The sequence below is a fragment of the Phalacrocorax carbo genome, chromosome 3, assembly GCF_963921805.1.
Source record: "Phalacrocorax carbo chromosome 3, bPhaCar2.1, whole genome shotgun sequence".
NCBI classification, from domain to species: domain Eukaryota; kingdom Metazoa; phylum Chordata; class Aves; order Suliformes; family Phalacrocoracidae; genus Phalacrocorax; species Phalacrocorax carbo.
In genome coordinates this window covers 62,941,704-62,958,861 of record NC_087515.1, presented here as the reverse complement: position 1 = coordinate 62,958,861, position 17,158 = coordinate 62,941,704, and the positions used below count along the sequence as shown (strand labels likewise).

Below are 17,158 nucleotides of genomic sequence, written 5' to 3'. Positions count from 1 at the left end.
CAATTTAGGTGCATTTCATGATAATAATCAAAATGAAGAACCAGCTTTTCCCATATTAGAGCCAGGGAACATTAATGGAGTTAACAACTCCTGGGACTCAGGTTATCTGGATTTTCCAATAAAGTTTGTAGATATTTCCCCTTCTTTAACAGCAAGTTTCTGGACGGTCTCCTATCATTTGAAAGAAGCATCTCAAGTGTTTTCTGAAGACTCATCAGAAAATTGGTGGCTCTCATTTAATAAACTGCTTTCTTCCCCAACAGAGAGATTGCCATCTATTAGTTCACCTGCTAAGTCTGACAGTATCTCTGAACAAACATCTGCCAGTAGGTTATTGGGTCACAGGGCTGAAGAAATGAACTTCTCTAGTCATGCATCAGCTTTGGAAACACAAATCTTTAGTCCATTTATTCCAGGACTTTCAAAGAGAATTTCAAAAAGTATTGGCAGGACAATGTCACAGTTGCGGTCAACAATGAGCTTTGCAAACCGAACTGTGTCTTCCAGCAGTGAATTTTATTTTGATTTTCCTTTCCCTTCCCTGGAAGCACCTTTGAGTCAGCCCTCTGTACAGGTGCAGGTAAGTCCCTTTGATAAGATACTTGAAAACTCCACAGAAAAATTAATGATATTTGATAGTTTGCACATGCAAATTGGAACTGACATAGTAAGTGGTCAAACCAACATGAACTTCCTAAACAATAGGCAGCAGCTTATTTCTGTCCTTCCAACACATTCAGGGACCCAGCCTTCATGTTCAAGGGATAGCCAAGCTTCTTTCTTGATCAATACATCAGTTAAGAATTTGGTAAACAGTGCAAGAACAAGCGGATCACTGCAGTCTCAAAGTCTTTCAGCGAATGATGCTGTAACAAATACTATTGATAAAGCAAGAAGTAAACTTCAAATAGATACAGGTGTTTTTTTAAAAAACATTAGTTCAATGAGTTCTGACTTCCTTCCAATGACATTGTCTTTGGAATTAAGGCACCTCCTTCCTTCAGACTCAAAATTCAGAGTCAGCGTACCTCCTAATAGCTACTTGACACCTCCACTCCCACAAAGTTTTCAGAACCATCTTCAAACGATTTCTCCAAGCCTGTGGGATGTAGCAGAGTTAAGGTTGCCAACAACAGTAACACTGAGAAGTCATCTAACTGTTTTAGGACAAAACTCTGTTGAAAATCAAGGGGACAATCTGAGATACTCTCTATGGGCAGTAGAACAAGAAATCATTGGTGATAATCAAGACAGAAGGAATTCTGCTGTTCTGACATCAAGAAAGATACTGGGGCTTTCTGAATGGGGTTCAGAAGGGGAGGTGTATGGAACCTTTAGCAAGCACAGAGAAGGAATGTCTTCTCTGAATATTGTTAGTACTAACACCTTGGATTTTGAAAATGCTGATTATGGACATTCTGCAAATCTCTTGCCTATTCTGGAATCATCAAGAACGGCAATAATGAATGTTGCGATACCTTTCCCATCTTCATACGGTGGAGTTATTCAGCACAAAGAGACCATCTTGAATGACAATCTGACGACACATGGAGCAGCAATCCACCACTCTTTCATGCAGTCCCAAATGCCAGTTTCTTCTGTAATGTACCATCAGTCATCTGTTTCGGCACATGTTCATTCCTTGGACAATTTATCATCTGGGACAAGCCAAAATAAGACCCTTTACCCACCACTGCATCAACTTACTAGCATTCCTGCAGTCTTTTTATCGTGTTTATGTTATTCCTTCGCTGAGCTGGGCTGCCAGTGTCAACCTGAGGTCAACTACAGTATGTCAAGCCATTAAGTTAGATGTAGAAAAAAACCAGATCATCTTATCTATTAGATACTGAGTTGGTAGACTGAACATAGAAGTAGCTGACTTTCATCCTTTATATATAGATTCATTTAGCATATTAAAAGATTTTAGAATAATAATTTAATTATGGTAGAAGGGAATTTGTAACATATTAGTGATAGTAAACATCATTAACATGTGATTTCTAATTTTTGTGTGCCTCTCTAAGACAGCTCTCATGAGACTGGGAGAATAATGTATTGGGTTGCCAAGTATTCTGACCATTTTGTTGTGTCAGATCATATGAATGTTTTTCACTTAGAGTATTCATTTATTTTTAAAGATTTAACTTTCAAAAAGCAAGAATTTTCCAAAAGAAACTTTTGGATAATCTGCCTAACAGAATTAGGAAAAAAAAATCCTGGTTTTTCATTGATCATTATATTTTTGTAGTTGGTGGTGGGTGTGGGGAGAATTGTTTTTCCAGGTTCTTTTTTCCTCTTTTTAAGATTATCTTTGGCTACTTTTCATCAATTTTCTGCCCATAAAAATATTGTTTTTCATTCAGCATTTTGAGGTGGGATTTCCACTGTTTAATTTGGAGAGTGAGAAATCATTTTTAGTTTTCCCTATCTGCCACTGCAGTCTCCTGAGAGTGTTTAGAAATGTAGATTAGTTCTTTGTTCTTGTTCTTTTTTCACCTCATTAAAACGTGCTTTGGGTCACCATCTGGTGGAGATCTTGAAGCTGTTGACTAGATTGTAGTTAGCATGTTTGATTTTAAAAATACTTTGCATATTCCTACATTAAGGTGATTTTGTCTATATACATAATTATATACATAAGGTTATAATTATATATATGATTGTATATGAATGTGTGCAAATATATATAATGCACACATTTTTTGTACGTGTGCATCTGTATAGCACATATAAAAAGTACATTATAAATATAAACTTGAATATATGTATATACAGAGATATATACATATAAATGAGATCCAAGTCTTGCATGTCTTTTCAACTTGCCCAAAGTCCAATTTTCTACTTCCAAGGACTTATTTTTTCTCTTTTTAATTTGAAACTATCACAGTAATAATAACAAACTAAAATACATTTTCATATTAAACTACTCACCAAATTTGTGTGTATGCTGAGTTAAGGGAGCAGATAAAGACAATAAATCATAAAGCAAGCAAGTTCATTCGACTCATATCTAAAGTTTAATCAAAGCTTACCAAAGAAGGTAACTGATAAACCATCTTCCTGCAAGAAAGTGATTCTTTAATATTTTATTGCAGAGGAATTTTCGTACTAATCTCAGTGATCATGTGATCAATTCCATAATGAGAAGAAAGAACAATCCTCAAGCCAGCTCATGAATAGGGTAGTAACTAATATGCACAATTAAATTGGAAAATACTGACTTCAAATTTTTTTCCCAGATACTTTTATTTCAAGCTGTTGTAAAATGATTATCTGTGAAGTTTTAAAATTATGACATTTGGTCCACATATACATAACTAGAATAAAAGGTATTTTATTTAGACTCAGAAAGATAGACCAGTTCATTTACAGTCAAGAGATAGAAAGGGATTTCTGTATAATTGTTGTCGTGTCCTGTTTTGTCCTACATAGTGTCTCTGTGAGATTTACATAAGATTTATAAAAATACGTGTATCTGTGGTCAAGACCCACAATGATATTTAGTAACAACCCTGAACCAAGCAATGCTGCATGTGGACATACATGCTAGTGAATTGATCCAGAAGCTTTTACACCTCTCCAACATCCTGGGATATTTTATCCAACCAGAGCGTACACAATTTTTAGTAGCTTGATGAAAAAAACTTGACTTGTGAAAAGTATAGACTTTTAACACAGAGCTTAACTGTGAGATGATTTGATGTTATTTATTAGATGTGAAATCTTGCAATGCTGCCTACCAACTCATGAGCTTAAAGAGAATTTATATTTACCTAGTGCCATTTCAGATCAATTTTCCTGAATATAGAATTGCTCCAAGCCAAGTGTTACACGTTTTGTGACTGAAAGATGGTTTGTTAGCTGCTGGTTTTGTAAAGTTAATGTGGGTTCTTCTACTATCTGGTCATTACCAGGCCTGAGAGTAAAGACTGTGCTCTGAAAACAAGAGCTGGTTATCCCTTCTCCCACCTAATTCTGTCCATGTTACAGACTTCAGTAATTACAATTATTTTCTAAATTCATGACACTTTCAGGATCTTGCTTTTACACACCACATTAAAGGCATATGCAAAATATTATTTATATATAAGTTGTTTGTGAGTTTCTACATGACATTTCAGGTGTCTGTAAAAATACAGAGGGGCAGGGGATTCTTGTCTAATTTGACAGCACTAGTGAGAATGGGCCTGAGCCTGCAGGGCTTTTTCACTCCAAACTTGTATAATGCCACCAAGAGCTCGAGGTGTCCTTGTATCTGGGGTTCAGCACAATCTTTATATTCATCATGAAACTAAAGTCTCATTATTAAAAAGGTAAATTTGCTCAGTTTCTAACATTATAATGCTGTTTTTAATGGACAGGTGGGCTATTCTACAGGATAACTATGACTGTCTCTAGGTCCAGCTCCAACACAGATTTGAGAGTACGTGATGTAGTGGCAGAATGGGTAAGTTAAGTTTTCTTTCCTGTGTGATTACATATATGAATTCACCCCATTGATCTGAAAATGAAAAAAAAAAAGGAGAGAATACCAAATAAATTCTTAAATTAATGAGAGTTCTCTGAAGCTCTTTCTATTATTGATTTGCACAGTAATGAATTCAGGTCTAGCTGCAGCTATTAGGCACTATGGATAAAATTTTGAAATGTCTCCACTATACCAGCCACCTTCTTAAGAAATGTGGATGCTAGGTGAGATTTTGGAGAGTATGGAGAAATCAGAATTGTCCACTGAAAGAGGTAGATGTCTAAGTTCCAACATCACTATATACAGCAAAATTTTTCTCCCCACATATTAATGTGGTTTTGAAGTTATATTGTGATAGAATAATGAAACAAGAGGTAGTGTTCGTTTGTGTGAGGCAATACACTTTTCCAATTTACCCTAATATTCTCGACTTCAGAAGTCTTCTGCCATAGGTCAGTTGTTGGGGTTTTTAGTAGCCCCTGGTTTTTCAGACCATTTTAGCAGCCATAAGCTCCTTCCCGGGTCCTCTGGGTGGAGGATTCTTGAAGTTCCTGCCTCTGAAAGTTTCTCCTGTCTGAATACAGATGTTCTCTGTCCTTTTTGACAGTTCACATAGTGGTACTCGCACAATCTGTAACTAGTCTGTATACCAACTACATACATGAAAATATCATGTCATAAATAGATGGGAATTATTTTCTATTTTTCTTTTAATAAACCTGAGGCTTTTGCTTTCAGAAACTAAGGAGGAGAAACCACCTGTAGTCATCTACAAACCAGAAATGCATCCATCCACACCTGCCAATATTGTTGTCTTAGCAGCAGCAGCCAGGGGAAGTAGGTGCCTGAGCCAAAGAATCTAGAAAGGTGTCGCTTGGCCCTTGCAGACTATGGAAGAGTGTCTCCCAGCGGGAAAACTGAGCAACCATTGCCCACTTAGAATAAACCATACAAAGGTCTGAAAAAAAGATCATCATAAAGCTGTAGACTTTTAGGTTAAAATTGAAACCTGTAGTTTTGCCAGTAAATCTTTTCTAATCAAAGTGTTTCTGAGAACTTAAGATGAGGCAGAGAAGGAGAGAAGGAAAAGTTCAGCATCCTGTGCACTCACCTGTTCACTCTGTCATGACCTTACGGAGATTTCCTTATGTCAGTAAAAAAAGCCCACATCTCTCACTGCCAGTTGTACATCTAATATAACAGTCACCTCACCGAGATGGGAGAGTGTTGTCTTTGCTTTGAAAAACTGACGGGGATTTCTCAAGGGAAAGAAGGGTGAAATTCTAACTCTGCCTTAAGCAGCGAAGAACCCCATTAACATCTCACCATTCATGTAATCAATGTCTTCCTGTTTTTCAGCTAAACCGTACTTTCCAGAACTGGAATTACACTGTGTATGTGGTCAATATCAGGTAAATGAAAGGATAAGATGTTTATGCTATGTTCCTTTTGAGAATTAGCCCACCCTGATTAATGTTTATTTCTTTCATAGCATCCTTCCCGGCTCCATAAAAGAGGGAGTAAGACAAAAAAGAAGTACTGAAAGGTAATATCTTTAAAGTCATTTTCTTGACAGAGCCAGCAGCTGCTATTACAAGTGGCTTTACAGCAGGCTTTATTGTCTATTATTGGATTCATTGTCTATTATTGGTCATATGCTGCCAGTCTGTAAATATATGACCACTGGCGAGCTGAGTGCTCTGGATGTGCTCAGAAACCTAGTACTGGTTATCATGTTTGTTTTGGTTTAAACCTACTGAGCTTTAAACCATAATAGATCATTTTTTTCAGAGCTCAGGTTTCATCTGTCACAAAACTGAACAGATATATCATATACACGTGGTATGGCACACCCAACTTTCTTTAGCAACAAGCTTTGGTACACTGGTATCTATCCACTGTCACTGCATTTATTCTCTTGAATCAGAGCCTTTTGAGTTAATAGACATCTTACTAGATGCAAAACACTGAAAAATCATGCTAGAATTGAAAGCCAAACCAGTGTGAGTTAAACTATTTACCATATGCTCTCATTTCCTGACTTCTGCTGGGCTCATAGGCACCGGAGCTGGGATGGCCTCAAAGGCAGCCAAAGAAAGTTAGATGGGTCACACCCCCTGAAAATGAGGCCTCAGGGGATTTCTCTGTAAGCAGCAGTCTGATTTCTGAGGGGTATGGGGGAAAGAGTGAATCTTAGGACCAAATGAAGGAGAGGAAACCAAAACATAATTAGTCTTGTGAGGAAGGGGTGACAAGTGGGTATGAGGATGTGTCTGTTTGCAGTGTAGGCAGAAGTCCTGTAGGAACGGACTTTAACTGCTGACTCTTGAGATCTGCCATGATAACAGCTGGGCTTTTTAATTTCAGAGATAGCCCAGTATTCCCAGTTTAACATCAGGAAGTAGTTACTGATTCTTCAAGTTTTCTACAGAGTTTACCTAGACGTGAAAAGATTTGCAAAAGGTACTATCTCCTTCCCACACACCCACAGCAGAAAGCAGCTTTTATGGGCAAAACCATTTAACTGGTATAGTGTAAACCCAGTCTCTGAATGGGCTATTTTGCTGCTTGACCTACATTTACAGTAGGTGTAGTGATGTGGGTGGGATTTTTTTTCACACTTCTAAATGATACAGTTACGCCAGCAAAACCTTTTAACTGGAGACCATGCCCCAGGTCTTACCAACAATCCAAGGCTGCTGAGGAATGTAAAGCTTTCCCTATCCTTACTCCTGCATTTTTTATGAGGCTAGCAGCCCAGCTTGTCAGCAACTGTTCTGCCCTAGACTGCACACCTGATTTCTTCTCATCTTGCCTTCCCACTGTCCTGTCCTCTGGATTTTGTTTCTTCTTCCTGGTCTATAATAAAAGGAGTTGAAGAGGGAGAAAGTATTCTAGTAATTCCCTTTCGTTTTCCTTCCCTTTTTCACATACAGTGAATATGGCACTAAATTACTTCTAATAACATATCACTGTTATGGGGAAGTAACCCCATTCCTATTTACTTTGCTGCTCATCATATGTAATGTCAGAGGCAATGGAATTACATGTTTGTAATATGTCATAAAGTTTTTCAAGGGAGGCCTGGTCTAATGAGAAACTAGTCTTCTCAATGACTCTAGTGCACTTTTTGTCAAGGCCAAATGGCATTTTGTCATCATTCTGAATAATTTAGTATAAATGCTAATCACATCACACAAAATGTTACTGTTCTCCATGCAATCAGGATTGTTATGCTGTGTATGTTTTCTTAGAAAAGAAAAAAAAAAAAAAAGAAGTCAAGATTCTGCCCAACCTAGCAAGCCCATTGGGGTAACACAGGGATAATTAAAAATTGAATTGAGCTATGATATGTGACTAACAAAAATTACACTTTTTACACACTATATATGCACATATACATATATAGAAATATATGCAGACAGGATTTTTTGCTGTTCTCATTTTCAAAATACATGGTTTCATGTATTTTTCATGTCTTGCGTATATTTTAATGTGTCATTTACCTCTTGCAGGAGAAATATTTGGGAAAATTTGGTGTTCTCCCAGCTTTAGGTCTTCTGAGTATGTGTCTATCATTGTACATTGCTTCCCTTCTGGAACAAAAGAAGCATCAGCTTCCCAATATTCTTCAGTATTCCTGGGTTTAGTCACCAGCTTTCCAGTTCTTTGAGGTTCACACAGCTGTTTCTAGATTTTGCAAGGAAGTAATCTATTGAATTTCTGAAGATCCAGAAAGCAAACTTATTTTCCTACTACTTCCTGATCATTGTTTTCAAGATACTTTGTTAGGTTTTCCACTTTCTTGGCTTTGTCCTGGGTAGGACTCTAAGGAAATCCTACAAGACACCAGAGTAACATTTTGGAGTATAAATATTAGCAGGTTACAGGTTGGAAGTTTTTGATTGCTGGTGGGAGGTAATGTTAATTTCTCACTACTCAGGTGATCCACTAAAACGTTATGGCTGAGTTCCTGTATGTAACTTGCTCACACTGTGATTTTGTACAGTTTCTATTAATTAAATATTACTATAAATTATTTCTGTGAATAGTTGTTCAAAGATTTCCTTATTTCTCCATTTTGGATGGTCAAGAATAGTTCTGCTACAGTTTTAGACATTTTAGACATTCTGCTATTTCTCTTAGTTTTTATATACTTCATATTCTGTTTACCTTCACGTTCATCTGAACAGAATTTCACTCCACAGTTAAAATTTAAGACCTAACCCGTAAGTATCATGGCCTTAACTTTGTCTTTTACAGAAGTGAACATATTCGTCTAACTCACTAAACCTTATCTCTCTTTTCTGAATTTTCCACAAGATCATAGCCGTCTTATTTCTAAGGCACTATCATACTTCTTTAAATTGCTCTTTGAGAAGTTTTCCCTCTCTTTACACGAATTCATATCCTTAGCATTCAGATTGCATCTTTTTTCCTTACCTGTTGGCTTAATATTTCATACAACAGTTAAAAAGCCCCACATGAACAAACCAACATTTCCCAGCCTTTTTTATGCATTTTGCTTTGCTTCAACCCTTGTTTACCACGTTGCTACTTTAGAAAAGAACTTCTGTTATCAGTCTCCCCACCCAGTCTTCTTGCAAGTGAAAGAGGAAGAAGCGTTAGGGAGAATGATTCAGAGAAGAAACAGAAGCTTTAAGTGGGAGGTAGGAAGTTGGCTTGTTTTGGCATGTTAAAAATAGGTGTTTTCGAAATAAATATTTTAAACTGTACTGCATTCTGGAGAAGAGCAAAACAAAACAAAAATATGGAAGTGGATTGTTATTCTTTCATTGCTGTGTTCTATGAGCTACAGAAATCCAAAGTACACTGTTCTTATTATGCGTTTATGTACATGGAGATGAGAGAGAAACAGAGTGCCAAGTCCAAAAGTGAGCATTATTATCAGCACCTTTAATACTGTGAGATCTCTGGATGACAGCAGTATATCAAGCTAATACTTTGGTAGATTATTAACTACTTTACTAGACAGAATTTTATCACAGCTATACTTGACTTTGTGTCCGTGTTCAATTTTTTCCTCTGGTCATACTGTCTCCATCTCTTAATGAGAGGGCAGCTGTTCAAAATAAAGACGACAGGAGTTCAGAATGGGTGTGGACATAACTGTTTCTTTGTCCCCGACTATTTTGCACAAACCTTTGAAAGTGAAGCCAATTTGTGGATTTTATGTAGATATATTATAGAGGTGTTTGTTTCTTTCATTAATTCTTTGCCTTTTATGACTCTGCAGCCTTGTCAAAACTTTCTATGACTGCTGCTGCTTTTCTCAGAAGGGTCCTACTGATCCTAGGTCTTGTCAGATGACTATATAGGGCTGCCTCAGTAGGGGAATTGGTTTTTATTAAGCAGCTCATCTCCCCTGCTTCTCCTTTCTTCTTTTATTTTGCAAGCAATTTTGAGAATTCAGGCCCTGATTCATTTATAACCTTTTTTCCACTTAACCTACAAACAAGATTATGCTTTCTCCAACTTCCACTACTTGATTGTCATTATTTTGGCCTATTTCCTCTGTTCAATTGCTTCTACTATGTGAAACGACATTAATGTTAGTACTGGTAAACAACTTATTTAAATTAAAAACCACAGTGGTAGCAATCTGTGTAAAGACCATTAAACTTAAACAGAAATCCCTTCTCTTAGGAATGAAAATAGAGAGGAAAGCAGGAAATCAGAGCTGCCCATGCCTTGTCCTACTCTTTTGAAGTCCGTGGGAGTTTTACCACCAGTGCCAGAGAGGCAGATTCAGGCTCCTGCATGCTGTGTTCTTGGGTGCTGTGTTGCTTAATGGAAAGTTTAATGCACTTGGATAAAACTTAAGCTAATTAGATTGTGTAATAGTTTTAGACAGGAGTTAGCAACATCAAAGCAGTATAATTTTGCTTTTATAGTTCTAAGTATCTTTACTGAGTAAAGTATTAGGCTTTTGCATTCTTTGTAGATTACTTCAAATTATTTGTTATGAAATAATAATGCCATTCTTGTTATAAATTAACACATCTGTGATGCCTATTCCTATTGTAAAAATTTTTCTGGTTTCTGCTGGTGAAGTTTTAGGAACATCTTGGACCTGGCCCACCTCTACTCCCCCCAACTTCAACCTCAGTGTTACCAGAGGCAGTAAGGGACAGCCTTGACCAGTGCTGAGCAACATTTTAAAATGCCATATAATGTGTACATTATGTGTAATATTTCTGCTTGGAAAACTGACCAACAAAGAGCCAAGCAGAAACCAGCAGGTTTTTCCACAGTGCCCTGCTGGCATCTTGTGTCCGTGACCTGTAAAGAAAGCCTTCCTTCCAGATAGAGGATTTGGGAATTCCTCCCAAGTGACTGAAGGATGATCCCTTAGTCTCCTGCTGAAGCTGCCTGCTCTTGATTCAGCTTCCAATGACTTCCTTTATCTTTCCACTGACTTCAGCTGGATATAGTGTAGGCCTGACATTGTTAGATCATATTTTTTAGGAGAGTAATGTATTGGGGAATAGGGTTTTTCTTTGTTGTTTTGGAACATAGTTCAAGGATAACCAAAAACTCATTTCAGCAAAGACCAGCTGTCAAAATGTGAGGGATTCCAGCCCTTTCTGTTTTGCCTTTCTGCTACAGTCTCCAATAATGAGTAGTCTTCTTACCAAATCATCACATATTGTAAGTGCTTTCTGTTGAAAAGCCGTAGTTGTTTGTATTCCCACACCAGATTTGCAAGGAGGAGCAAGGCCCAGAGACACAAGGACAGGGCACAGAGGCGTGACCATGCTGCTTGCAGTGCTGTTCTGATACAATGACCATTAAGTTAAAAGGCAGGCTTTGGATGCTTTTATTTTTAGTAGTCCCAAAAGTAGCTGCAATTTTTAGTTTTGTGTCCTGAAATCTCAGATTTTATATTTTTTCTATAACATCACCTTCTGCTGAGAAACGAACCTCTTAATCCTTGGCATTACTTTGAATGTATCTATTATGCCCAGTCCTATTATTTTGCCCTCAGTTCTGAACATTTTAATGGTATCACAGTCAAAATTACCTCAAGTAAAAGTTTATCCACAGCTCAGATGCTTTTGTGGAACGCTTTTAATTTCCCTCTACTTCCATATTCCTTTCTGTCTCGTTCCAACATTTTGTCTGCTGTTTGTATTACATCTTCCTGGAGTGACTTATGCAATAGTCTGTCCGGTTAACGTGAAGAAGTTAGTAGTGTTTACAGGTGACTGTGTGGGCCTACCTGTGCTGCCAGTCTTGAGTTGTAGCTACCCATCACTGCTTATCTTTAAAGTCAATATAACGGCAAGATTGGTAAAGAATTTAATGCTGACATCTTAAAACTTTTTAAAATATGCCAGGATAGTTAGGAATTAAATTCCCAGTGACTTTTAGTGGAAATTTAGCATCCCTAAATACTTAGGTGCTTTAAAACTTATTCTTTATATACTTTAGATCAAGTAACATTAACTGCAAAATAAATTAATAGTGATTTGTTAAATAGTTTGAGAGCCACAATAATTCAGTATTAGTTCAGCCTGTCTAGTACAACTGAAACAAGAAGAGATATATGTGTTGCTAATTATCAACCACATATCTTCAGGTACGAGACAGCCTGTGCTGCACAGTTTGCATGGTTTGTTAATCCTTCCTTCGGGCTCCTCGCATCGCGGAGCAGTGAGACCACAGCCTGTGTGTAGGCACACTGTCCTGGAATAGCTCTGAGTCACGCTGCCGGAGAAGAAAGCCGGCTTTGTGGTACGCGCCATGGCAGCGCAGGCGCCCCCACCACCTCTTGTGCCTCTGATGAGGATACAGCTTCATAAACTCCTCTCTCTGAGCCAGCTTAGCTCAACAGACCAGGACAAAGTGGGATAGACGAGACGCCGTTTTTCCCCTGCTTTCCTGTTTGCTCCAGCTGTCACCATTTCAGTCAAAGAGAGCAGAGGCATAAATACTTATCCCCATTCTGTTTACCTACACCGCAGTCCATTTCTTCGTATTGACAGCAGTAATACTAGCAGTACAGGTTCAGGTTACTGTAGGTGATGTGTAATTTGTAATTGATTACTGCTGCGAGAATCCATCTGCTATTATATGGCACACAATAAAAGATGTAAGGTTGGGTATAGCAAATCCAGTGACACCAGCAGGGCATGGCGGTGTTGCCATTTATTTGAGCGTAGGCCTACTGTTTTCCAAATCAAGAATTTTGTTCTTCGCCATTAAACTGTTTTCTTTCTGGGATCTGAGTGTGACAAAAGTGGAAGGAAGCACTCGGCTTCATATTGCGTCAGCTGTCAAGTTAAAAGGTATTTATTTACTTTGGGAAGCTAGTGTGAGTCATTCTGAAAAGTTTATAGAAATTGTTTTCATCATAATATGGAACAGGCTCTTATTACACAGTATACATGACTTGTGCTCTAAGAGTTTCTCAGAAAACAAATAACAAAGTGGTTTAACACATTTTTTTAATCAGTGCTTCATAATCAATACTTTTCTCTATAATTGTTCAAGATAACTGTAACCAGTTCTACCTCATCTATCATTATCCCTTCTGTATTGTTGCCATTATCCCTCCACACAGTTATGGGTACCAAATACCATTTTGGTTAGTTGGGAGTCCTGCACTAGGCAGCATTGTAGAGGCAGTGACTGTTCACTTATGACTTCTGGTTTGCGGCCAAAGTGCTGGGGTAGGGAGTGGCATCAGTATATGAAGTTTTCCTCTTCTGAAGTAAAGGGAATAGATGAGTGAAGCCAGAATCTTTTAGGAAAGATGGTTAAGTGCCAGGAGGCTCTGGGGCTGAAGTACTGGAGGGCTGAAGGAATTGGCAATCCCATAGGCAATTTCCATGCTACTTCTAAAAATAAATGCCATAATAAACTTGTGCCTCATAATGTATCTGAGGTATACACCAAAAGCCCACTGATGTACATCCACCCTACTGAGGCTGTTGCTGTATGTTAAACACTCTACAGGGAGCCAAGGAATGTTAGGAGGAACTCAGTATCTCTGGGAGCAGGGCAGAAGCAACCTGGCCAGGGACAGTTGGAACTTCTCTGCTAAAATACATCCATTGGGGAAAAAACACAAGCCAAGCCAGCAGGTAGTCATTTTTATCTTTTCCTCCAGCAACACGTTACCAGTAAAACAGCGGATATGGCAAATAGAAGTGTACTGGTGTTCAACAAAAAAAAAAAGAAAAAAAACCACCAACAACCAGGGACCGTGTATATTTATTTACTTATTTCTTTATATCTGCAACAGTGAAATCTGTGGAGGATTTAGTTCACCTTTGTGATTTCTTTAAGAGGTTTGGGCTTTGCTTTTCTATTATTTTTTTCCTAGACTGAGAGGAGGTTTTCTAATGCCAATTCTTTTAATGCCATTTCACTAATGAGAGTACTTCAGCATAACTGGTTAGGGTTATTCCATTTTCAGAATGACACCTGACAGAAAGAGGGTTAAATCTGCCACCTAAGAACAACATCTGTATGCTAAGCTTTAGGTTTACACTGTACAACACCAAGCACCTCTGGAAAGTGCAACTCTGAGCTGTCATCATGGGGAAGTCTTTCTGGAAGATTTTTGGAAATGAAGCCCTGGTCTGTTCTAGGAAGGGGTACCTGAAAACCCTACTAGCCCTCTCCCATACAGTGCCCCTACAGAATATTTTCTCCTACTCCTCTTCAGGTAGACCACAAGACCCTTTAGCTCACTGCTGCTTTCTTGCACGGGGGTCAGCCATGAAAGCAGCTCGGATCGGTGTGTGCCCTGCTCACTGCATGTGTGCTGGCAGCGCTGCCACTTCCCAGGCTGCCAGGAACTACTCACACACTGCAAAGGTCTGTATTCAGGCTGCTGGGTATCCAAGGGCAAGGCTAAGATGAAGACAGCCCAAAGCAAGCTTGCTTTTTCCTTTTTTCCACATTTTGGCTCCCATGGAGATCCAATGTTCCATGCTTCAGTGGCGTCACCTCCTACTAGCCAGAGCCAAGCAATGCTCTTGGGTAACGACATATTCTCTTCTCCAACATGTGTTTTCTGTGTCCCAAGAGCAAATTTCTGAGCCTACCACTCTGGGCTTCTTTCCTGTGTCCTGTTAGAACTGCTTTTTTGTTCATTATTTCCCTTCCAGAAAAGCTATGTTTTTGGACAAGGGTGGGGACTGTTTTATTTCTCTCACAGGAAAGAGACTTGGGCACTTTGAACTACTTCTTATGCCCAAGAAAGTAGCAGTGGGCTACAGTACAAAACAGCTATTACTGCTCAAACTTGAATTACTCATCTGAGCAACTAGACTTTCCTAATTAGGACTAAAAGTTTCAGAAGTGTGTCAGGGTGGTTTTCACTCCATCAAAATTTAGACATTTAAATGTTAGGTCTCTGTTCTTCGTTAATATTCTAGTCTTTCTCTGTAGTCAGTGGAGAGGTAGACCCTTTGGAGGATGACTTGTCCCATCCTGACAAGTTTTGTAAGGTGGGATGAATCAGCTCTTAAGTTCCTAAGCCATCAGCAACCAGATTTTCAAATTTAATTAGAGCCCATTCAGAATTCACAACCTCAAGCTTCCATCTTTTAATATCTTTTAAAATAATCTAAATGTTCTGAAAACATTTCTTGGCTCTTTTGATGAGATGCTTCTTTAATGGTAACTAAAGGGATGAAACTTCCAAACCGTACTTTCTTGTAGTGGCTCTATATATACAAAATAATTTATGAGCTAATGAGCAACATTGTCTTGGTGACACTGTTCCGTACTCAGAAAACCAAACTTTGTCAGATATTTTTATTTCCACACATTTGGCCTCTGCTGTTCTGACTCAAACATTCAGATAATTTTCCTTGCAGTTTTGGGGTTTTGGCTCTTCTGGTTTATAATGCTACCAACAACATCAATTTAGAAGAGGAAGACATCCGACAGAAGCTCATAAGTAATAATGGGACCATGGAGGGAGGATATAGTCTTCGTACTGTGGATGTTGATCCAGTGGGTAAGTAGTTTTCAGCTTTGTTACACAACAGATTTTGTTTGCTTGTCCATAAATAAGCATCTTCTGTGTTAAAATAATCACACATTTCCAAACAGTATGACTGTTTCACATTTTAAATTGTCCTTTTAGGCCTCATTGTTCCACTAATCTCAAAGAGCTATGCTCAAGATATCTCTTTTAACACAAACACACTTCTCCAGATTGCTTTAGTCAGTGTTTTGCTGTCTGATTCAAAGAGGCTGGGCCAGTTCCTGATAGCTCTTCTGGTAGTTTAAGCATAAAGAAGTATGATTTACAACCAGACCTATAATGAGACATTTTGGACCTCCAAGGCCCCTCATGCCCACTCCTCAACCCTGTTGTCTGTGCTCCTGCCAGCTGATCAATCTTTTGGGTTTCATCTTTTCCCATTCAACAACTTCTACTCAGAGATTGCCCTTCCCTTGGGAGGGAGGAGGTGGGGGCTGGTGGAGTGCAAGTGGATGCAGCATGCACATTCCCCTTGAGCAGCAGCAGTATATGTTGTCCCCTCTTGTGCACCTCTCCGTTGCCACTACTCTACAGATAAACCAAGCACTTAATTTGAAGGCAGCTTTGTGCTGTAGACTGGTTGATGAGCTGAGGACAAGAAATGGAAGATGATTAGATGAAGAAATTTACCAATAACACTGCTATATTTTTATTTTTACAGAAAAATGTTTAGCTGAAGAAAACCCTCCGAACTATTTTTGGCCAGATACCAGACCAACTGTAACCAACTTCACATTATGCCATGGGAGCTCAGTTCAGACTGCATCAAGAACCTGGTAGGTGTTCAAATATCTGAGAAGCTGAGAGCCTCAAGTGCAACTTTCTGGTTATGTAGTTAAACTGCATCCTCCATAATGGTTGCCATTGGCTGGCATTGTATTTCAGGAGGATGATTTGTATACTGTGAAAGAATATGTGTGTGCAGTAAAAGTATGTACTTCATTGGTAAGGAAAAATGGCTCATCTGCCATTTCTGTAGGGCACATTGAGGCCCGCAATTAATACATATTCAAAGTGACTATAAAAATAGCACCTTCTTAAAGAATTAAAGTGCTTTCAAGTCATGATGTTTACGTTACCAAAACCAAATTTTCACATTTGCTACCACTCTGCTACTAAATCTGACTTGTATAAGAATTTCTCAATAAAATTCTATGAAGATAAGATGTGTATTTGGTTTAATCCAGAACCTCTCATCTCATTAATGGAAAGTAAAAGAAATCCCATGAAGCAAGCATTTTGCCAGTAATTAGTCATAACTGAAGGTGGGGATAATCTTATGTGTAAAGATTTGCACTTGTGTTTTTAAGGTTTAGGATAAATTTTCCCTAATGTAGGCTTTCTTTGTGAACATCTACAAAAGATTTAGACACTGTATCTCTATTTCCCATTTGTAAAATGGGAATATTATTACTTCCTTTGATATATTACCAAAACAATATGGCTTTGATCTCCTTTGAATGCCTTGAACATGGCTGTGATGATGCAATATTAATTAATTTCTTCAGTATTTAGGGTGATCACCATTAAGTGCGATATAGTAGTCTTATCTGCCCACATTGCATCTGGAACATGTTCTGAGAAGACCAGATCTTTTACTTTTTGAAAACAATATGGCAAAATGGATATGAATCAGCTTTGAGGTTCTGTGCCAA

At 38.3% G+C, this 17,158-nt stretch overlaps 1 protein-coding gene across 4 annotated transcripts in view; it reads left to right on the top strand.

The window, feature by feature from the left end:
• Nucleotides 1-17,158, top strand: part of ADGRG6 (adhesion G protein-coupled receptor G6) — a 113,106-nt gene that overhangs the window by 60,190 nt on the left and 35,758 nt on the right. For all 4 annotated transcript variants that reach the window (XM_064447147.1, XM_064447145.1, XM_064447146.1 and 1 more), the window contains 5 exons: nt 4,368-4,453; nt 5,834-5,886; nt 5,967-6,020; nt 15,331-15,473; nt 16,165-16,279. In XM_064447147.1, coding sequence (XP_064303217.1) covers nt 4,368-4,453; nt 5,834-5,886; nt 5,967-6,020; nt 15,331-15,473; nt 16,165-16,279 — 451 coding nt within the window. The remainder of the gene's footprint in view (nt 1-4,367; nt 4,454-5,833; nt 5,887-5,966; nt 6,021-15,330; nt 15,474-16,164; nt 16,280-17,158) is intronic.